Source organism: Rhineura floridana, chromosome 16, assembly GCF_030035675.1.
Source record: "Rhineura floridana isolate rRhiFlo1 chromosome 16, rRhiFlo1.hap2, whole genome shotgun sequence".
Classification (NCBI taxonomy): Eukaryota; Metazoa; Chordata; class Lepidosauria; order Squamata; family Rhineuridae; genus Rhineura; species Rhineura floridana.
Genome location: NC_084495.1, coordinates 29,527,080 through 29,551,348, shown reverse-complemented (window position 1 = coordinate 29,551,348; position 24,269 = coordinate 29,527,080). Strand labels below are relative to the sequence as shown.

Below are 24,269 nucleotides of genomic sequence, written 5' to 3'. Positions count from 1 at the left end.
GCCTTACAGTTCAAGTTGGGAAATAATGCTCCCTTCTACCTTGGAGAGCTTTACAAGCAGCCTTTACAGTTGATCCAAAATCACTTCTAGAGCTTGGAAAAGTTACTTTTTTGAACGACAACTCCCATCAGCCCAATCCAGTGGCCATGCTGGCTGGGGCTGATGGGAGTTGTAGTTTAAAAAAGTAACTTTTCCAAGCTCTGCTTCTCCCCATCACAGTCAGGAGATGATTCTTCATCCTCTGTGTCTTAAGTGTCCCCTGATTTTTGCATCTCCTGTGGAGAAGTCGGGAGCTTCTGGCTAGGGTAGCTCAGCCATCTCTTGCTCCACTAGTATCCTAGTGGTTGACAGGTATTTGTTGCAAGAAAACACCTGAAATGTGAAGGGCCAATGCACATCTCCAAATAGACATTATAACTTCTCTGGATGGGACCATAGGGTCATAGGAAACTGCCTTATACTAAGTGAGATCATTGGTCCATCTAGCTCAGTATTGTCTATGATGACGGGCAGTGGCATCCAGGGTTTCAGTCAGGGGTATTTCACAGTCCTACCTGGAGATGTTGGGGACTGAACCTGGGACCTTCTGCACAGAAGGCAGATGCTTTACCACAAAGCCTTCCCCATAGCTCTGTGGTAGAGCATATGCTTTGCATTCCGGATTCAATTTCTAGCATCTCTAAAAAGGATCTTGGTTAGAGAAGATGGGAAATATGTCCACCTGAGACCCTGTAAAGATGTTGCTGGTTAGAACAGGGCAAGGGCCATAGCTGAGTGGCACAGCATCTGCTTTGCATGCAGAAGTTCTGAGGTTCAATCGCCAACATCTCCAGGTAGGGATGGGAGAGACCCTTGCCTAAAACCTTGGAGAGCTGCTGCCAGTTAGTGTGGACAATACTGAGCTAGATGGACCGATGGTCTGACTTGGTATAAGGAAGCTTCCATGTTCTCAAAGGACAAAACTGGCCTAGATGGGCATATAGTCTGACTTGCTACGAGGCAGTTTCCTGAGTTCCTACCACGAGTCCCTTAATATTTGGGGATGTCCATCTCCCATTTGCACATTGTATGGTTAACCACAACAAACATTGGTCAAATGCTCCAGCAACATGATCCCACTCACGTAAACGATAAACGGGTTGTGAGTTGCAGGTTGCATGCAGCTTTAGCCACACATGCTGATGTCTGTTTTGACTAGTAACTTGTCTTATAAAGGTGCCTAGTACTGGGAAGCCATAGATCTGTGTATTGCTCTTTTGTGTGATGCACCACAGAATGTTGGAATGTTAAAGTGTTTCTAGATTCCAGGAAAGTCTGCCCACCCAGAATTGTCATTGGTCTCCCTGTCCCCCTGGTCCTGGAAAGTCTATAAATGCTTCCTCATCAGGCTGAGACTTTTTCCCAGTGGTGCCTGGTGGCCCCTGGGACCGGTAAGGTGGAAGGCAGGGAGCCCAAACAATAGGTGGAACCAGAGCCAATGACAGGCAGAGCCCACTAATTTTCTAGTTTTGCTTCCATCCTCCTCCCTGGTGAGTTCCACAAGGGCAACACTGAAGTTAAGGAGGGGGAAACTGGCAGCCTGTCGGAAGGCAGAGCTGGGGTCCCAATCCCGGGGAGCTGGATCCCGGAGATTTGGGAGAAGAGTATTCGGATGGATGGCAGAGGGAAGGAACTTCCCCCCTTTGGAGCGAAGACGAAACAGAGGAACTGCCAGTGATAAGGTTGCTTAGCAACAGGGAGCCTGAGCCCTCCCTGGACATTCTCACGCCTCCCCCTCTTTCAGGCTCAGAGCAAGAGGGGGAAGAGGGAGGGCTGCTCACAGCCAAAAAGCGGGGAGGCAGTTTACCATCAGCCCCTCCCCTATCCCCCATCCTGGAATCGGAAACTTCAGAAGAGGAGGGGGTGATGCTTCCCCCCTCACCGCGCACACGCAGACAGCTGAAAAGACAGGAGAGAAGGGGGGGAAGGCGGGCAGTACCTGAGGGGCAGTTAAGGAGGAGCGAAAGATTGCGCGCCCGTTTGGCCCCTTCTTAAAGAACAGGCGGGAAGAAGTCCCTTGCTCTGTCAACTTTCTCCCAATGCCGCAGGACCTGTATCCCTGTATTGATTCATGAGAAAACGCAGTCTTTGTTTGGACATTACCCTAATAAAACGTGAATTAACTGCAATCGTTGGTCTGGTTCCTGAGTCACATCCTGGGCCTGACACAGCCAGGGCTGCCCCCTATTAAGGATGTAAGTAAGTCATGGAGGAGGCAGGTGGGTGGCTGGGGTGGCTGAGGGTAAACGAAGCCTGGAGGGGCAATTCCCCATCTGCCTTAGTGGACCAACCTCTAAGCAGTGTTCTCACTGGGTCCAAATCTCGGATGGCCACTTCTGGCTCTTTGTTCCAGGCTCTCACTTGTCATCTGCTTACGGCCCAGCTCTGACAGCTGCCCACATGCTGAGAGCCACCAGGTCCACACTTGAACCTGCTTCTTGCAATGAGCTGCTCAGGACTGCTGACTAAAGAGTTGTCCAGCACCCTGGACAGCTCCTTGAAAGTTTGGACATGGAGTGGATTTCACTGCCCCACTGACATGGAGCCACCAGCCACCACTGACCAGGACTACAACGTCTTTCCAGGTTCCAGGGTGCCTCTGGTCACCCAGGCAACAGAGGTCTCCTTTGACCCGGTAGGGCTCTAAAAAATTTCAGGTTAGCTCTGGGCATTGCCTTGGCATTGGTACTTTGCTGTCCTTGGCTTACATTCCATTGCCTGCTGTGTTTCCCTAAGATTTTGGCCCCAGAGCCTATGCCTCCTGATCCCCATCCAGCTGTGTCTCTAGTCCATTGCTTTAAGTTGGATTCCTGCATTGAGCAGGGGTGTGGACTCAATGGCTTTATAGGATCCTTCCAACTCTACTATTCTGTTTCTATGGTAGGGAACCTCAGGCCCAGGGGCCAAATGTGGCCCTCTAAGCCTCTTTATCTGGTCCTTGGGACTCTCTCCAGGCCACACACCCTCCCAGCCATTCCACCCCACTGGCTCTGCCTTGCACCCTCCTTGGCTGGTTTTGCCTGGCTGGAACGTGTTCCTGAACTCTGGTAATTCCTCAATGGAGGATTAGAAACTAGTTTGCTGTCCAAAGATAAAATTTACATTAATTGCTTTGCCCACTTTTGTTTCTGGACCTGCCTACCATTGGCATGTGGCCCCTGTAAGATTGCCCAGAAGGGAATGTGGCCCTTGGAATGGTTCCCCACCCCTGCTCTAGTCACCATCATGACACCACACCTAGTTCAGAGCCCCTCCTCCCATGGCCGGCAGCTGCAGAGTCAACTATGCAAATGAAGGGAAACATATACATTGGCACAATTTATTTATTCCAGTTTTTCCTGGAGCAGAATTTTGATCTGGGTTGTATTTCTTTTGCAGGAGTTCACATGGCTTTGCTTATAGATCAGTGTAATGTTGGCAAAGCACAGACGTTGTTAATCAGCTGAGTGCCTTGGAATGCCAGCTCAGACAATCTGTTTTTATGCTTCTGGGACTGACACATAAGATAAGGATGTTTTAAGGCGTGTGCGTTTATACTGGAGATGTGCTTAGGGAAGAATTATCTAGCAATCCAAATGCAGGTGGCATCTTTTATAGATATTTTATGAACTGCTGTTGCTTATAATTGGCCACAAAGAGGGGTGCAATTCAAGATGATCCAGTGATATTGTCCCAATCTATTCTTTTTAATAAGAAAGAGACTGAAGGACAAAGAGAGAGCACTAGTACATGCATAAAAAATATTATTTTTTTCTGTCCATTGCTATTGACAAGATAATCCCTTCCTTCCACTTCAGAGGCCCCATTTGCACTATACATTAAAGCAGTATCATACCACTTAAACAATCATGGTTTTCTCCAAGAATCCTGGAAACTGTCATTTGTAAAGGGTGCTGAGAGTTGTTAGGAGACCCCTATTCCCCTCACAGAGCTGCAGTTCCCAGGGATCTCTGAGAATTGTAGCTCTGGGAGGGAAACAGGGGGTTTCCTAACAACTCTCAGCACCCTTCACAAACCACAGTTCCCAGGACTCTTTGGAGGAAACCATTACTGTTTAAAGTGGCGTGATACTGCTTTAAGTGTATAGTGCAGATGGGGACAGAGTTGGATGATGTATGAAGAACACAACCAGCCATTGCCCAGCCTCATTGTTGCCCTCTGTTGGACTGTAGACATGACATGAAATGGACCCTTGGAGCCACCAGATTTTGGTTTGTGACGCTTTAAAAAAAAAGTTTGGAAAGCACTCGGCAAATATATTTTCCAAACGCCAAACAAAATTTCCCCCACCCCACCCAGACAGCTTCACTGCACTATGGCTTGCTGTCTTCACAGGACCTGATTGGCTGGAGAAGGGCAGACAAGAAGAACTGGGCAGACAGTCCCCTCCCATGTCATCCACGGCCCCCTGGTTGAGAGGAGGACTAGCAGAAGTCCTACTCGACTTACTTCTTTCAACTCTCCTTCCATTGGAAGATAGGCGCACCAGTTGGAAGAAGAGCCTGCAGAAGAAAGAGCACATTGCAGGGGTTGTTCCGGGTGGAACTCATCCCACATACAATTTTGGTTGTGTGGACTGGCAATAAAGAAATAAATAGTATGGTGGTTTTTATGGGCTGGCAGTAACAAGCCTCTAGAACAGAGATACCTGTGGCCTCCAATGTTGTTGGACTCCATCTCCCATCAGCCACAGCCAGTATGGCCAGTGGGCAGGGATGATGGGAATTGTAACCCAACAACATCCGGAGGGCCACAGTGTCCTGATCCCTGCTGTATTAGTATAAATGCCACTGTTTTGCAAATAATTGGTGCAGAAGACTTGTAATTGGTGCACCAGCATTTTGATAGGATCAAATGTATGCACATATTTAATTTTAATGTGGTATTTCTCACAAACTAGGCTGGGAGAGGAAAACAGTGAGTCTAGCAAAAGTCTGGTGAAGGTCTTAGTTGTTCCACTGAATTTTAGTATTAGTTCTGGGGAAAAGCATATAAGCTTGCCATTGATGCACTGCCTTTGGATTAGAAATCAGTGCAGATGGATTCACCTTTATCCTTTGCATTCTAGAGACTTTCAATGAAGTGGAGAGTAACACCACCATGTGGCAAGTAGCATAGCAAGTGGCCCGTATAGAGTCATGCGCATCTGCTTTGCATGTCATCCCCAGAAAACCAACATGGCAGTAGACACTTGCAACCCCCATTTAATTCCCTGCTGTGACACAAAAGAGAGAGAGAGAGAGAAATACTTCTATGAATGTGCTTTTACTGGTCCCCATAACATCTTCCCAGGGTATTTGGCCAACTGCAATACAGAATCAGGGTTCAATAGGAATAAAGTTTACAGAAAAACAATTTAGGTTCCTTTCTTTTTTGGGGGGGGTCCACCCCCAAAGAAATACACATATTCATGGAAGTCTGTCAAGGATTATAGGCCATGACAATGAAACTGAACCTCAATGTGCAGAGACAATATACCTCTGAATACCAGATAATGGGGATAAACAAAAGGGAAAGGCTATCTCTGCCTACGGCATAACATTCATGGCCAGATGTACCTGGTTGGCCACTGTTGGACATGATGGATGGCCACCAACCTGGATGGCTTTAAAAAAGGATTAGACCAACTCATGGAGGATAAGGCTATCAAAGGGTACCAGCCATGATGGCTATGCTCTCCCTCCACAGTCAGAAGCAGTATGTTTCTGAATACCACCTGCTGATCTCATAGGGATCTGGCTGCCCACTGTGAGAACAGGATGCTGGACTAGATGGGCCATTGGATGCTGGATTAGATGGGCCATTGGCCTGATCCAGCAGTTAGGCTCTTCTTATGGTCTTATGGATGTGTAATCTGATCCAACAGAGCTTTTCTTATTCTCCATTCTCCCTTTACTGGCATGAAAAAAACACCCAGATTTTCCAGTGTTTCCCAAAGGACAAGAAAGTGCATACCGTATAGGCCGGAGATGGGAAACATGTGGCCTTCCAGGAGTTGCTGCACGACAACTCCCATTATTCCTGACCATTGGCCATGCTGGCTGGGACTGATGGGAGTTGGAGTCCAGCAACGTCAGGAGGGCCACAAGTTCCCCATCACTCCTGTAGAAAAGATGCAAGAGTATGGTCTACTGTGGCAGGCAGCCTATAAATAAGCAAATAAAATCAAATACATGAAAACCAGTTTGGCCAATCGTAAAATTATGGGCACATTTTTGACTACCTTGCAATTCAAATTTGGTAGGGATCAGGACCAGCTCCGTAGTGAGTCACAGTGAGCCACATGGCTCAGGTAACAGATTAGGAGGGGTGGTGGATTGCAGCCCCATTTCCCACCTGCAGGCCTGCCTGTTGCACTTGGCACCATTTCTGCCCACTACTGATCCTGCTGCGGCTAACGGATGGGGTACGGATGATGTCTCCTATAATGCCCCACTCTGAGGAAGGACCCCCCCCCTTCCTCACAGTGCAGCATTGAAGCATAACGATGGTCCTGGAAATCCTAGGAGGTTGCTGTCAGTGGTGGTGGCAGTGGGTGGAAGAGAGCGGTGGCAACCCATCTCAGGTGGTGCAATGCGGTCATATATCAGTGTTTTGAGAGCCAGGTACATCACATCACACCCCACAATTCAGGGTTTATTCTAAGCTTTTTCCCCCTACTGCACAAGCAGCCAGCACACTGCCCGCCCTTGAATTAGTCAAGCAATTTGTTCCAAATTTATTTATTTATTTGATTTATATCCCACCCTTCCTCGCAGCTGGAGCCCAGGGCGGCAAACAGAAGCACTAAAAACACTTTAAAACATCATAAAAACTGACCTTAAATTTATCCCAAAGCAGCTCTTTTTTGGTGACAGTGCTCATCAGTATGGAGTACCAGCAACCCTTCTTTGCTGCCCAGGCCAGCCATTTTGTGAGGGCACCCACAGTACTTTGATCAAGATATGAGTATCGGCGCCTCATTCCCCCCCCAAAAAAACCACTGACTGATAGTATTAGGTTATGAAGAACCAGTATTTATATTCAGTTTCTGTTTCTCTTTATCTTTGCTCATCTACTTCTTTTTTAGAAACTACCTTGCTCCTTATTAAATCCCATATGCTCAACTGCACAAAAAACTTATTTCACGTTGCACATTCACAGTGTGCAAAATAGAGTAAACCCTGCCACAATTCACGTTTCTGGGCACTGTGCTATGCAGTTTGTTGATACCCTGCTTCTGCTGCAGTGGACTGGTCTGTGTACGCTGAAAAGAAATTACTGGATACTGAGACATCCAAGGCATTAAATGCTTTGGCCCAGCATGTATTTTCCTAAGGCTGTGCAATCCTTTGGCATCACAGTCAGAACTGACAGCTTTCTTGACCTGCACTCCTCCTCCTTCTTGCTGGGCGTTTATCCCCAAGGGTAGCAGGTGGAACCGATGCCCTGTTTCTTGTCACCTCGGCCAACCCCACAGGCAAGGAAAGAACAACAGGGGGCAGCTTTTGCTGGCCTGTGAGGCCAGATCTAAAGACACACTCTGACAAGCTTAACCTTTCCTCTCTGAGAAAGAATGAAGTCGTTGGTGTGAGCAAGAGGGCAATGCCTTTGTTTCAATCACAGTTTTCTGCGCAGCAGCCTGAAGAAAGTACCAGCACATCAGCCTTTTCCCTGTCTTGTCATTTTAGTGGGCAAGTTTTTTTTTTATTATTAAACAAGAAAAGAGTTGGGTGTAATCATTTTGCAAAACTTCCCAGTTTTTTTAAAAATACTGTTATTAAATTCTTCAAAAGTTTGCAGAGATTGTTGTAAACTACTTCTGTTACATGCAATAGTGAGTGACCTATTTGGGAAGGGGCACTGCTCAGTGGAAGAGCATCTGCTTTGCGTGTCGAAGGTCCCATGTTCAGTCCCTGGCTTCTCCTGGTAGCGCTGGGAGAGACTCCTGCTTGAAACCCTGGACAGCAGCTGCCAGTCAGTGTAGACAATACTGAGCTAGATGGACCAGTGGTTTGACTCAGCATAAGGCAGCTTCCTAAGTTCCTATGACCCCGGATGGGGATGCACACTGCCATCAAAAGATGCAGCCAGCTTCATTGTCCAAATATGTGAACATCTGAAGCTGCCATATATTGAGTGAGATGATTGGTCCATCTAGCTCAGATTCAGAATCATCTTCTCTCATGGGCAGCAGATCTCCAGAGTCGCAGGCAAGCGGGGGTTCCCATCACCTGCTATCTGAGACCCTCCGCTTCTCCATTTAAAACAGGGGGGGAGCCGGGTACCCTCCAGATGCTGTTGGACTCCAACTCCCAGCAGCACTAGTCAACATGACTAATGGTCAGGGATGATGAGAGCTGTAGTCCAACAATATCTGAGAAGCGAAATGTTACCCACCCTGGATTTAAAGGCTTGAACGGACCAGGGATGGGGAACCTGCGGATGTTGGACTACAACTCCCACCAGACCTACCAAGTGTGGCCGATGGTCAGGGGAGATTGGAATCATAGTCTAACAGACTGAAGGCCACAGGTTCCCTATCCTGTGTTAGACCCTTTGCTTTTAATCCAGCAGGACATTTCTTACCAGATCCGGGGAGTGAACCGGATGCCTTCTGCATGCAAAGGTTGTGTTCTACCACTGAGTTGTGCTCCTTCCTTTTGGACATGCAAAGCAAAATCTGCTTCAGCATGTGAATCTCCCTTCCCAGACCAGGATGATAAGCCTGGGGTTGCCAGGTCTAGAACTAGAAGCTGCTTCCTGCATAGCTGCTCCTTCACCAATTCAAGGAGGATAGGGCTATCAATGGCTACTAACCACAATGAAGGCACTCTGCCACCATAGTCAGAGGCATTATGCTTCTGAAAACCAGTTGCCAGAAGTCACAGGAGGGGAGAGTGCTCTTGCACTCAGGTCCTGCTTATGGACTTCCCATGGGCATCTCGTTGGCTGCTGTGAGAACATGATGCTAGATTAGACAGGCCACTGGCCTGATCCAGAAGGCTCTTCTTATGTTCTCACGCACTTTGTGGTGAACCATCAAGACTACAGCTTTGGCCTGTGGGCTGGCCTCAGAGGCCTTCCGAGCGGCTTGCCTGGGATCCAACCCATTCCGTCCACCATGGAAGTTTGCTGCCTCCCTCAAGCCTGTGTGCCATCATTCCCAGGTAAATTGCACTCCCCAAACCTGCCAACTCCCCCCCCTGACCATTACTCGTGATGCTTTTGCCTTTTTTCTACTAAGCTACATCAGAGGCAAGCAAAAAAGTAGATTGGATTCTACTGGTAGACCTTGGCGGTAGATTGGGCAGAGTTTCTGAGTAGTGCAAGGAAAGCAACAACAACAACAACATCTTTTGTTTCTAAATTAGATTTCTGAAATGAAAAAAGATGGGGGACGGGAACCAGGGATGATATCCAATGCACTCATTGCTTTAGCAGAAGGATTTATGCATGCGTAATGGAACTTTCCCCCCTCTCCTCCTCCTGCACGTGCCCCATGCCCTTCTGAAATCTGCTCCGGAGGTTTGGGGAAAAAAAGTTAGGGGCTGTGCAGGGAAGGAGGGGGCAAGTTCTGTTGCACAACCATAAATCCTTGTGCTGAGAATGAGTTACTTAGCACTACATTGGATACAGGGCAAGGAGCAGATTTGTATGCAAAAGGACTGTCAATTCCCTTCTGGTCCTGTAAACAAATTCCTGGGCTGAGTGTGTGCTCAAAAACCCCATGAGCCTTAACTATATGTTAAGGATGGAACGATCTGTAAATTTCTGTTCTCTCAGTTTCTCATTTTTCCAGTCTTAACTTGAGTTCTCCACATTTCTGCAGCGATTTGCAATTTTTTATTTAAAAGATCCTCATGAAAATTCTCAATTTTAGTGCAAATTTCTCCTAATAAACACTTTTGTGAGGGTTTTTTGACTAATGTAGACATTTTTGCAAGCAATTTCTTCTAACACATTTTTGCATGTTATTTTTACTCCTCTATTCATTTTTATGCACGCTTTCCCCTAACATATGCATTTTTGTAAACATTGTTTGTTTAGCAAACTGCGTTGTAAAATTCAAATAAGTGCGAATTTCAAAAGATGCCTGTGTTTCGGTTCTCATATCGTTTCCGAAACTGTGAATTTGATCAATTTGACTTGAAATGCAACCTGTATCAAAATTCTCATCCATCCCTTCTCTATGTGAGAAGGGGCAATTCTGGCTCTGTTTGGTGGATCTAGAGGTACAAAATAAAGTAGTTCTGTCAAGTCTGAGATCTGCTCACCCCAGAGTTAGAGCATTCATTAGTACAGTGCTGGAAAAGCAGGCAAGATTGGCCTAATTCTGTCACTGAAAAATTCATTGGTCCTCTTGCTCCCTCTGCAGTACTCCAGCAGTGCCACAAACCTGAAGTGCCAACACCGCTAAAAACAAAAGTAACCCAGCTGGATCAGACTACAGCTTGGAAAAGTTTCTTTTTTGAACTACAGCGCCCATCAGCCCCAGCCAGCATCGCGCTGTCTGGGGCTGATGGGAGTTGTAGTTCAAAAAAGAAACTTTTCCAAGCTCTGGATCAGACCAAAGGTCTGTCTAGACTAGCATCCTGTTTCCTGTGGTCAGCCTGATACATGAAGGCAATAGCCTTCTCCCACTGTTTGCCCCCAGCATCTGGTATTAGAAGGTATACCATCTCTGAATTTGGAGGTTTTGCTTAGCCTATTCCCCATGAATGAACTGTGTGGGCAACTCAAGTACTGACTATGAAAAGAAGTTTTGTTTTCCCATTGGAAATAAGGGATCTATTTACTGCAAACTCAAGGGAATTTTTTTTGTGTGCAGGGAAAAAAAACAGCCTGCTTTCAAATCCATATTTTGCATTGTCATCATTTGGTGGAGATTAAGCATTCAAATTCCTTTCAAAAACCTGAATGATTTTCAGTTAAAAGGGAGGGAAGAAACAGAATATCACTCAATGCTCAGCAATGAGAGAACTGACGTCTTCAGGTAGCATATGTGTATTTCTGATTATGGTTAATGACTCTCTGAAATTATTCTGATGAGTCTTTGCTGGAGTGTCTGAATGACAGGTGGACAAAGAGAAAAATGCCATCCTGTCTAGTGAGGCACCTGCATGGATGCTGATTCATTCAAAACATTTGTTCTCTTCATAAAAAAAGAATAAAATTAATTGTGACTTAAAATACTTTGATTCTGCTGTCTTCTTTAAAAAAATAAATTAAGCCCAGAAAAACAGCAGCTGTACAAGAAACACATTTGTCATCCTAATGACTTCATGGGGTGTACAGTTATACCTTATATGCATGTGGATTTGTTTTGACGGAAGGGAAGAAGATAAGAAGAGCCTGTTGGATCAGGCTAGTGACCCATCTAGTCCAGCTTCCTGTTAACACAGTGGCCAACCAGATGCCCATGGGAAGCCTGCAAGCAGGACCTGAGTAAAACAGTGCTTTCCTCTCCTGTGATTTCCAGCAAGGGTATTCAGAAGCATACTACCTCTCACAGTGGAGGCTATTATTATTGTTGTTGTTGTTGTTGTTGTTGTTGTTATTGTTATTGTTATTGTTATTATTATTGGAATTAGAATTAAATGCCCATAGGTTGCAGGGCGGGTTACAAGAATTCTAAACACATGATTAAAAACAGTTAAAAACCACCTGAACATCACAGAAAATGGGGTGGGTCCTATACATCTCAGGTGTTGAAGGCCAGGGTAAAGAGGTGCATCTTCAGCATTCGCCAAAAGTTGTACAATGAAGTTGCCACCTTGGTGGGGAGAGAGTTCCACAGCTTAGGGCAGCCTTTCCCAACCAGTGTGCCTCCAGATGTTGTTGGACCACAACTCCCATCAGCCTCAGCCAGCATTGCCAATAGCTGAGGCTGATGGGAGTTGTGGTCCAACAACATCTGGAGGCACACTAGTTGGGAAAGGCTGGCTTAGGGGCTGCCACAGAGAATGCCCTCTCCTAGGCCACCACCCCTTGAACTTCTGAAGGTGGTGGAGCTTCCAAAATGGCCCTCTCTGTTGATCTCAACACCTGAGAGGATCTGTACGGAAGGAGGTGATCTTTCAGATATTTGGGACCTAAGTCATTTAGGGCTTTAAACACTAATGTGAGCACCTTGAACTGGGCCTGGAAACGAACTGGCAACCAATGCAGCTGTTTTAAAACAGGGGTTATATGAGTTCCAAAGGAAACCCCAGCCAGTAATCTGGCCACTGCATTTTAGACCGGTTGAAGTTTCTGAGTCATCTTCAAGGGCAGCCCTATGTAGAACACATTGCAATAATCCAGTCTGCAAGTTACCAGAGCATGGAACACATTGGCCAGATCTTCTCTGTCCAAAAGGGGCTGAAGCTGGTGAACCAGTCAGAGCTGGAAAATGGCACTCCTAGCCACTGAAGCTGCCTGAACCTCCAGTGACAGTGTTGGATCAAGGGGTATCCCCTGGCTGCAGACTTGCTCCTTCAAGGAAAGAGCAACTCCATCCAGAACAGGCCGTTTTTCCACCTCCTGGACATGAGAACTCTGGACACATAACACCTTTGTCTTTTCAGGATTCAGCCTCAATTTATTGGCCCACATCCAGTCCATCTCTGCCTCCAAGCACCGGTTCAACACCTCAACTGCCTCTCCTGATTCAGATGAATAGAGAGGTAGAGATAGATATTGATGGCTGCATATTGATGGCACCTCACTCCAAATCTCCAGATGACAGCTCCCAGTGGCTTCATATAGATGTTAAATAGTATGGGGGACAAGATGAAACCCTGAGGAACATTACAGGATAATTCCTATGGTGCTGAACAGTAGCCTCCCATAACTACTTTTTGGAAGGATCTGTGGAGGTATGAGCAGAACCACTGAGGCACAATGCCCCCAGCCTATCTCTTCAGGATGTTCCAGAAGGATACTGTGGTCAACAGTATCAACAGCCACTGAGAGATCAAGGAGAACGAGCAGGTTGCATTCCCCTTATCTTTCTCCCGACAAATGTCATCAACCAGGGTGACCAAGACAGTTTCTGTGCCATGGCCAAGCCTGAAGCCAGACTGGAATGGATCCAAGTAATCAGGCACTTCACCAAGGATTGGGGACCTTTGGCCCTCCAGATGTGGCTGAACAACATCTCCCATCATCCTTGACCACTGGCCATTCTGGCTGGGCACCTGCTGATGTCCATTCTTCTGCAAGGGGCCCACTGTCAACTCCCAGAATCTCCAGGCTTTGCTTCTCCTCCTCTTTGCTGTGATGTCACTGCCTCCCCACCTGCCCTTTTGTTACTGCTTGCATGCTGAAAGAGGGCATGGGAAGAGGCAATGGCAGCACTGAGCAGCAGCTTTTGTGTCATTTGCACCCCCTTTCTGAACACGCGTGCAGACTGGGCCCAGAGGCAAGTGAACGGGCAGTGGGGACATGACTGAGGAAGGCCTACTGTAGGAGGGGAGACCACAGGTGGCATCTTTCTGCATAGCTCAGTGGAAGAGCATTTGCTTTGCATGCAGAAGCTCCCAGGTTCAATCCCTGGCATCTCCAGGTGGGGCTGGGAGAGATCTCCTGTTTGAAACCCAGGAGAGATCCTGCCAGTCAGTGTAGTTGAGCTAGATGGACCAGTGGTCTACCTTGGTATAAGGCAGCTTCCTGTGCTTTTTGTTCCTGGAGCTGACACTGCTAGTTGCCAAGAGATTCTCCTCTCCAGGATTTCCTTTTTTGCAAAGTAGCCTTTTTCTCATCCTCTGGACACAGCAGTCATGGGAATCTGTGGCCCTCCAGGTGTGGGTGAACTTCAGCTCTCATCAGCCCCAGCCAACATGGCCAATGGGCAGGGATGATGGGAGCTGTAGTCCAGCAACGTCTGGAGGGCCACAGGTTCCCTGTCCCTGGCTTGCAGCTTTGCCCAGCTACCCTTTTGCAAAGCTTGTCAGCCAAGCCTCCTTATAGTTGGGACTTCATCTAGTTTCAGAGTGAGCCCTATAAAAAGGAAGTGGAAGCTCAAGAATCAGCACGCGCCTTCTGCGTAGACTTAAGTCTCACAGCTCAAGGGGATGGGTACTTACTCCCAGTAGGGATCAGGTCCCTATCCGGAATGAAGAGCTTGTATCCATAATGCTTCTCCAGAACATCTGGCAAGATTTCAAGGGCAAATTGTTCCTCCTCGCTGTTGTCGCAGTCTAGTGTGTCTGGATCCACTTTGGTGTAAGAGAGATACGCGTCGTATTCCTTGTTGTCTATAAATAAAACCACAAATCACATTTTTTTAAAAAAAGAATAGAAAAGGAAGAAGACTCAGTTCTAACATTTTCCCAAAGAGGAGTTCCGTCATTGTAGCGGCAAGATAATGAAGGAAATTTGGGATTCTTTGGATGCTAGCTAGCTGTATAGGAACCTGCCTTACACAGAGTCAGACCCATTGGTCCATCTAGCTGAGTACTGTCTACAATGACTGGCAGTGGCTCTCCAGGGTTTCTGGCAGGGATCTCTCCCAGCCTGACCTGCAGATGCTGGAGATGGGACCTGGGACCTTCTGCATGCAAAGCAAATGCTCAACCACTGAGCCTAGATAGTAGCTCTCTATAGGAACACAGGAGACTGTCTTCTACTTGAGTTAGACCCTGGATCCATCTAGCTCAGTATTGCTGACAGTGGCTGGCAACATCTCTCAAGGGTTTCAGGTATGGGTCCTCTCACATGTTACCCATTATCTGCTTCTTTGTCAGAAAATTTGATACAGGTCCCAGCCCTCTTATGAAAGGAGCCATTTCAAACCGGCACTTTACCCCAATCAAGAGACTAGTTATGAAAACTTCCTTTCGAACGAGATTTGTTCATTGCTGTTCGTGTGTGTTTGTGTGTGTGTGTGTGGGGGGGTTAGCAATGGCTCAAGGGGTGATTATCCCCCTCCTCAATGGAAGAGCATCGATATATTCACACCACTCTTTGACACAGGAGTCAAGAGCACAGTGAGGTCCTTATGCCTTGCTATTGGTGGCACAGTTGTTTTATTTTAGATTCTGGACCCCATTCTGTTTATTTATTGTTTTACGTGGCAAAATGCATATATCATTTTAATTGACAAAAGCCTCCAAGAAGTTTACAAAAACAATATAAAATATATAATATATTGTATTTGTTGTACATTATTTTCACCAGTGTATGCATTTTTATGCACACTGTCCCCTAGTACATGCATTTTTGTACCCTTTACTTGGCTGGAGAACTGCATCACAAAATTCAGAGAAGTGCAAATTTTGAAGGAAGGATGTGATTTGGTTTGTGTATTCTTTTTGGGAAGTGCAAATTAAGTAGGCTCACCTTTAAATGCAAACTGAAGTTTCTCTCCCATCCCTATTCCCAAACAGTGGCCTGTGGACCACCAGTGGTCCTTGAGCTTCATGCACAATTACATTGCATATTCAACCGTCTTAATATTTTGAATCATAGAATAGTAAGTTGGAAGGAGCCTGTAAGGCCATCGAGTCCAACCCCTTGCTCTACACAGGAATCCAACTTAAAGCATACCCAACAGGTGGCTGTCCAGCTGCCTCTTGAATGCCTCCAGTGTTGGAGAGCCCACCATCTCCCCAGGTAACTGGTTCCATTGTCGTACTGCTCTAACAGTTAGGAAGTTTTTGCTGATGTTCAGCTGAAATCTGGCTTCCTGTAACTTGAGCCCATTATTCCATGTCCTGCACTGTGGGATGATCGAGAAGAGATCCTGGCCCTCCTCTGTGTGACAAACTTTCAAGTCCTTGAAGAGCGCTATCATATCTTCCCTCATTCTTCTCTTCTCAAGTCTAAATATGCCCAGTTCTTGTAGTATCTCCTCACAGGGCTCTGTTTCCAGTCCCCTGATAATCCTTGTTGCTCTCCTCTGAACCTGTTCTAGTTTGTCTGCATACTTGTTAAAGTGCAGTTCCAGAACTAGACATAGTACTCAAGGTGAGGCCTAACTAGTGTTGAACAGAGTGGAGCTAGTACTTCAGTATATGTATTCATTTATCAGAGCCCAATTTTTCATCCACAAGCACAAACGCTTATATAACTTCTTAAGTCTATTGGGGGAAAAGATACAACTGCGATAGGTAGCTCTGAAGGTGTTTGCAAGAAGCTCCCATTATTTACAGAATATGAAAAATCAAACAGTTCATGTGGTGAAGACAAAAAGTACAGAATGCTTATAAAGCACCAATTTTGATCAACAACAGCTGAGAGTGGGGTGGAGGGAGAAGAGATCAGTGGAAGCAAGTATGAAATAACCAATCCTTTGCACTAAAGGGAGGCTAAATAGCCAATCAGAACCTGACTTTTCATTTCTGTTCTTCCAGTTACGATAATTCCCCAAATTTCCATCAAAGAGATCTGGTTGTGACTTATGGGGAGACCCAAGGAAAGTGCAGGGATTCATTTTCTCAGTTAGAGAATTGATTTCCCTTCTTACTGACAAGAACAAGGTGTTCCAGTGAGCTGTTACTGGTTCTAGCAGGGATGGCAGATTCCAATATGAGAGCAAGAACAGATGATGGATGAGGCAAGGCTGGATCCCAGCACACTTCGCTTAGCACAAGGAAATCAGCTTTTTAACCCCCAGGGAGCATGAAAGTCTTCAGCCTTCCCGGTAAACGATGGAGTGTGACACAGCAACTGGATGATGGCAAATCCAGTTTAAAGCAAGAATCTCCCAGCCTGTCATAAAATTAGATACAGTGGAGGCTAGTGCCCATTGGGGCAGAAGGCAGGGAGCCCAGCAATACGTGGAGCCGCAGCCAATGACAGGCAGAGCCAACTCATTCTAGTTTTGTCCTCATCTTCCTCCTTGCAGGGTTGTACAAGGGCACCCTGAGCCTAAGGAGGAGGAGGAAGCTGACAGGCAGTGTTACCCGCCTGGACTGGTTTTGAATAATCAGGAAGGCAAGTGAGGGCTGGCTGAGGGCAGGCTGGGTCTGGTTGGACAGCGCCCCATGTGCTCAGTGGATTAGCTTCCATTGCATTATATAGAGGCAGATCACGAATGGTTACATTCCAGAGCTAAGTGTTGCAATGCCCGTCAAATGGATCCAAATCACCCATCCATGCTACCCACCACCATGGCTCTTTCCCAAACTGATAGCGGTAGATGGCGCAGTGGGGTGTCGTTGCTCACCTGACCTCTGGTCAGTTGCGTAACTGCTGGTTACCAAGATATTGAATTGGAGGGGCGAGGCTGTGGTGAAGATAATACAGGGCAAACACACCCACAGAGCCAATCCAGTGCTCTTGCCAGTGCATTTGCATGGTGCTGATCTCGCTCCTGCCTCGCCCCTCCCCTTTTACCTCCCAGTAAGAAGCAACAATGCAACTGGCCAGAGGGCAGGTGAGTGGTGCCACCCCACCATGCCATCTGCTACTGTGTACGGAGCTGGGAAGGCAACAGGATGGAAGGACTGAATTGAAGAGATGTCAAATATGAGGCGATCATGATGCCCCCCCCTATTCTTCTCCATCCTGGATTTTAATTTGAGCCAAGAAGAAATCAGTTTTTGCTGCCCTCCAGATATGGATGGATGGATCTGTCGATTTCAGTTTCTCATGTTTCCAGTTGTAATTTCACCTTTCCACATCAGTTCACAAATATTTTTTTAAAAATAAAACAGCTCTCATGACAATCCAACAGCATTTTAGTGCAATTTTCTCCTAATGTACACATTTTTCTATACAGTGCTAACTAGGATGGGTGAGAAATTTGATTCAGTTCTGATTTCAAGCCAAATCTATCACATTCACACTTTCCAAAATAATAACAGGACCGAAACACAAGCATCCTTCAAAATTCGCACTTATTCAAATTTTGCAATGCAGGTCGCCAACACAAGAATGTTTACAAAAATGCATTTGTTAGGGGAAAGTGTGCATTAAATGAATATATGAGTGGAAAAATATATAACTATACATATGTTAGGGGAAAGTGTGCATAAAAATGAATATATGAGTGAAAATAACATACAAAATGCATTATATGACAAGAAATTGCTTACAAAAATGTGTCAAAACTTTCTACAAAAATGTCCTTGTTCAGAGAAATTCACACTGAAATACTGGAAAATTTTCATGAGGATTTTAAAATGGTCAATTGCTGCAGAAGTGTGGAGAACTGGATTTAAGTTTGGAAAACAGGAGAAATGGAGAAAACTGAAACTGATTGATTTTTCTATCCCTAGGGCTGACTGATACACACATTTCTTCAAGCAATTTCCCCTAGTATAGTGAATTTTTGTGTGTTAGTCTCATTGATATATGCATTCTTTAGGCATGCTTGCCTCTAATATATGTATTTGTGAGTGTGTGCATACTATATGAAGAGCTTGGAAAAGTTACTTTTTTGAACTACAACTCCCATCAGCCCAATCCAGTGGGCATGCTGACTGGGGCTGATGGGAGTTGTAGTTCAAAAAAGTAACTTTTCCAAGGTCTGAATATGGTTGGAGAATTCAGAGAAGTGGGGGTTTTTTGGAAGGACAGCCGCATTTCAGTTTGTGTATTATTTTAAAAAGTGCAAATTGTGTAGTCTGCATTCAAATGCAGTGCATTAAAATGCAGACTGAACCAACATCCTCCCCCGTGGCCACTTCCAAATCTCTTCCCTCCAGCCTATCCAGCCAGCCAGCCTCAAACCTCACTCACTCACACCCCTGCACCAACAGCCCTCCCAAATTCTCTCCTTTCCCCTCTTATCTACTTCTTTGGTTGCTGCTGCTGTGGTGGCAGCAGCAAGTGGGAAGGAGGCTTTCCCCTTTCCCCCTCCACGCAAGTAGACCTGGGCAGTGGAGTTTTCCCAAGGGCTGCCGGCTACACCTGAAGACACACTTGTTTAGACAAACAGTCCTGTGATCTCCTGACCTGAACCTCCTGTGTTCATCAGGAGTGTAGTGGCAAATTCAGAAGTGCAGGTTCCCTCATGAGAGTCACAGCCATGTCCCCCTTCTAAAATTACACAACCTTCTAAGATAATAAAATAGTCTGGCCAGGCTTGAATACTGCTTTCTGCTTCTTTATCACTGTTTGACTGTCGTTTAGGAACTGATAGGCACTCCTTTCACTCTGATTGGCTCTAATCAGCAGGAAATGACCCAAAACAAATTAAGACTCTTCTCAGTGGCAAACACACTCTCTTTTCATGCTGATTGGCTCATAAGACACTGGAGACAAAAGGTTCCCCCCAAGATGCTGAATGATGACACCCCTGGTTGTGCTGTTTTAACGGGCTTACTATAGTGCACATTTTAATATTTCAGTAGGATTATTATATTGCACATTTTAATTATGTTTGTTTATATTATATTTAAGCAGTATATAAATTTATTACTGCTATTCATCATCATCATCATCATTTCAACAGTGCTTGTGCAGGAGAATGCCCCTGTGGATTGCGTCCATTGATTGATTGGACCAGGGTTCCCCAAAGACCTTAGTGCATTTCACATCTCTTTCTTTTCAGCAGCTTGCCCTCTTCAAGCAAAGGTAGCAGATGTTCAGTATTTTGGACTGTTGATAAAAACAGCATTTACCATAGTTGTTTTGAAGCCCACTTACCGTCCATTGCTTCATCACCTCCAAATGTCTGCCTGTAACACAGCATCAGCTCGATATTGTAGCATCTGTAAATAGTTACAAGCAAACCCAGCAAGAGAACAATAGCTCCCAAACCTCCAGCAACTTCGATCTTGGAGATAAGATCTAGAACAAAACAAGAAAAGATAGATGGTCTAGAAAACATAAGGTTGTTGTTGTTTACTCTTAAATTTCACCCTTTCTCCAAGGAACTTAGGACACCATGCACAGTCTCTGTTTATTTGATTTCTAGCGCACCATGTCCCTAAGGTTTGGGGTGGAGCAATCCCCAGCAAAATGGAATACAGTTCAGCTGAAATTGCCTGCCCCCTTCCTAACTTAACTCTAGTCTCCAAAGGTCAACCCAAACAGGGACGTGTTGCAATGCTTCTGAAAGGTGCTGAGACTTGGGTGAGTCTGAAGTGAGTTCTATCACTGAAGGACAGCCACCAAGAACATCTATCTTCATGCCCTTGCAGTCTCCATCTTATACATAAATGATATCATTAAGGTAGCAATCTTGGTGAATCTTAGAAATTGTAATGGGAAAATACAAGTTTCCAAAGGAGCTGCACTAATTTTCAACCTTGTATATTTTTTGAGGCAAAAAACGTGATTTTGTTGGGTCCAAAAACACCCCATCCTCTACCTTCTACTTTTTGATCTCTTGTTTTTTTCATCCATTTGTGGTGATTGCTCCCCTCAGTAGCTAGTGCCTCAGCACAAGTTTAAAAAACTTTAATAGGGTTTCTTCTTCTTTCTCCTTCATATGTAATCCTAACCAATCAGGGATCACATAATGAATGTGATGACATCATGGAGCCAATTCAGATTTAGACTTGTAGTAACATTAGTGAGGGCAAATGAAGCCACATTGCCCTTGCTCTGAACCCCCATTCTAGGACAGGTCTTGTTGCATCTAAATGTGCTTTTAAGTACAAATCTCATGGACAGCAATATGATGCATACTGAACGCACATCCCCCAGTATATATCCAGATGACCATAACAAAAATACAATCTCCACTTTTGGTTATGCATTCCTGTGCGTCTCCTGGCTTATGATCTTTGTTTTGGCATGCTGCATTGCAGCCATTTCATTGTTGCACAGTAAAACACAATGTCAACGCAGTTGCTGAGGCAATCGAGATGTATGGATCAGTATGTTTCTATTCCATTTTGTTTCACATATTTCCCAGTCATTGGTTCATTCCGTTCTGTTTCCATATCCAACAGCAGTGTTGTTGTCATTTAAATAAAGCACAAAAAATCTGCATCAAAGTACATTTTCACATTTTCATGCAAAGCAAGGCAAGACCCACTGCTTGACATCTTTAAAGAGGTCTTAAAGACCTATCTTTTATGGCTGCTTTTAGTGGCTAGTTTGAGGATGTGCCCTGGCTTTTGGTATGGTTGTGCTGTGCTGGGCACTGTTTATAGGTGCTAGTTGTAGTAGTGTTTTTTTTACTGGATTCAGTACAGTTAAAACCAGTGCACCAACCGCACCCATTCCTGGAGATGTCTGATCTGGCCACGGTGACACATGTCTTAGTTACATCTGATTTGGATTACTGTAACACGCTCTATGTAGCGTTACCTTTGAAGAATGTTTAGGAACTTCACCTGGTCCAAAGAATCACAGCCACATTGTTAACTGGGGCTGGTTACAGTGAGTACATGACTCCTTTGTTACAACACTGGCTACCGCTCTGTTTCTGAGCACAATTCAAAATGCTGGTTATGACCTATAAAGCCTTATATGGTTTATATACCCAGGCATTTGATGGCTGACAGATACTGGCCATGGCAATGTTGAAATTATTGACTGTGAGGGTATGCAATTGCTTTTTAATGTTTTTAGGTGGTTTTTAATTGTTTTTAAATATGTTTTGCTTAATTTTAATCTTGTCTATTAACTTCAATGGGTCTACTCTGAGTAGGATAAGCATTGAATACCACCCAGTCTTCACATTACTGTACATCTACTGCCCTGGGCTCCTACTGGGAGGAAACAGATTGCCTTCCAGTCTATCCCAACTTATGGCGTCCCTATGAATAGGGTTTTCATGGTAAGCGGTATTCAGAGGGGGTTTACCATGGCCTTCCTCTGGGTCTGAGAGGCAGTGACTAGCCCAAGGTTACCTAGTGAGCTTCATGGCTGTGTGGGGATTCGAACCCTGGTCTCCCAGGTCATAGTCCAACACCTTAACCACTACACCACACTGGCTCTCACTGGGAGGAAGGGCGGGATATAAATCTAATAAACAAACAAACAAACAAACAAATAAATAAATCTGAGTGCCTTTGGAAATCCACAAACAGTGGGGTGAATTTGGGGAGAGGGACATCATGAAAATGTCCATGAAGCTATCCTCCACTTTAGCTTAGCTCCAGTTTCAAACACTAGTTGTCAAAAGTCAACACGATTCATTATAACCATATCTGAATGGCATGGAGAAGCACTTGTTAACGGACTGAGACGCCGTTTCAAATACAGCACCGGCACCCGGAGCTCTTAACCTTGCTTTTAGTTCATCCAGCCATTAAAAAACACGAGATGCCCGTCTAATACTATGAGAGATATTTCAAGAAGATGTATTAATTTACACCCTATGTCAGTGTAGATTATTTATTGCTATGTTAAATAAGCCTTGGGAAGAGGCATAAAATTCTGGCGATATACAGAATGAAAAGAGAAAGCATAAAGCTTTCAAAAAACTAGAAGATGCAATCGGTTTATATACTATCAACATTGCCTTGAAGTTTACCCAGAAAGTTCAGGAGTCAACTTTTCGCCGTGTGGGTATTTCAGCTTCTGTAATTTGCAATCTGAAACCATTTGTTTATATCATGGCATCAGAGAACAGCAGAACAAAGAGCTATAAAGGCTTCCTCATGGCAATTGTTTCTGGTAGATAAAAAAAAATGCTTTCTGGGAGTGCAGCCATGGATCTTGCCCATTGCCTATGTTTTTCCTCTAAAGCTTTCTGATATTACTGGGTGATATCAGATAAAAGAAAGTACAAGTTCACACAGTGCATCATTAATCTGTGGAACTCGCTGGTACAAGATGCAGGGATGGCCACTAGCTTACATGGTTTCAAAAGGGGATTAGACCAATTCATGGAGGAGAAGGCCGTCCTAAAGGCGATAATGAACCTGCAGGTTTCAGTGGCAGTCTCACATACACCAGATGCTTTTGGACTAAGACTTCAGTCATCCCTGATTGGCCATGCTGTCTGGGTACAGATGGAAAGTTCTGTAAGTGTCAGTTCAGTCTCTCCATGTCTCATTTTTCCAGTCTTCCAATTCTCCAGCATTTTAGTATAAATTTTGCCTAATAAACACATTTTTTTAGGCTGTTCTGACAAATGTACACATTTTTGCAAGCCGTTTCTCATCAAATGCATTTTGTATGTTAATTTCACTCATATATTCATTTTCATGCACACTTTCCCCTAAAGTCTGCATTTTTGTAAATGCTGTTTGCTTGGAGAACTGCATTGAAAAATTTAGATAAGTGTGAGTTTTGAGGGATGGCTGTATTTTGGTTCTCATATTGCTTCGGAACGTGTGAATTTGATAGATTCAGCTTGAAATGGGAACTGGATCGAATTTCTCCCCCATCTCTGGTCTGGGCCCAGTGGGAGTCCAACAACATCTGGAAGGCACCATGTTGGCTTCACTGTTACATACTTCCTTCATTCCTTCATTTAAAGGGAAAAGAGAAAAGGGCCAAGAGGGTGCAACAGGGAGCAAGATGTTCCAGCACTGCCCATCCACCATCTGCTCTGGCCCTTTAAATAGCACTTCCACTCTCTGATCTCTGAATACCAGCTGCTGGAGATCACAACCGGGGAGAGTGTTATTGTGTTCAGCAATTGCCATTGGGATCCTTGTATGAGCAACCACTTGGCCACTGTGAGAACAGGATGCTGGACTACAGGGGCCTTTGGCCTGACCCACCAAGGCTCTTTGTATGTTCTTATGCTTATGCCCATTGGAGTGGGTGGCTATCAGTGAGAAGATAACTCAGGGTGAACAATCATCCCTACTCTTTACTCTGGCCTTGGATACCTGGGATGTATATTTTTAGGACCCATCCTATTTGTATGATGTATTTTAAATCTGTAGTGACCCACCTTGGAAACTTTGGATGAAGGGCAGGCCGTTAATATTGATATTGATAGTGATAGTGATATTGATGATGGTGATGACGACGACAACGACAACAACAGCAATAATAAATACAGCCAAAAGCCGTATATAAACCTCCCTGGACCAGTACAGTTGCACATTGTGCTAGGACAGAAAAGGGCTTTGGCTCCTTTCAACAGCTTGAGCCCAGCTCAAAAGATGTACCTGTTATAAATGACTGGCTTATGCCTTGGGAGAGGAGGGGAAGAGGGTTTTTTGGGGGGGGAGTTGTTGTATCTTCTCCAGCCCCCTCCAATCCTCCCTGTGGTCCTGATCTGGGGCCCTCCAAAGAGGCTGACCCGCAATGGGCCAACTCAGGCACCATTCACTCTTCCCTGGAGCAATTCAGGGAGGGGGGCTAAGGATTTTAAATCCTGGTTTTTAACATGTGGCTGGGAGGAGGCAGGGGAAGGAGGAGATGGTGTTTCTCCTCCTTGCCTCCCCCTCCTGACCGAGAGC

General features: G+C 45.3%; 1 protein-coding gene across 2 annotated transcripts in view; it reads right to left on the bottom strand.

Moving 5' to 3' along the window:
* IL1RAPL2 (interleukin 1 receptor accessory protein like 2) overlaps positions 1–24,269 on the bottom strand; it is a 515,439-nt gene that overhangs the window by 1,795 nt on the left and 489,375 nt on the right. For both annotated transcript variants that reach the window (XM_061598749.1, XM_061598748.1), the window contains 2 exons: positions 19,597–19,740; positions 14,088–14,258 (listed from right to left, as the gene is read on the bottom strand). In XM_061598749.1, the coding sequence (XP_061454733.1) occupies positions 14,088–14,258; positions 19,597–19,740 (315 nt within the window). The remainder of the gene's footprint in view (positions 1–14,087; positions 14,259–19,596; positions 19,741–24,269) is intronic.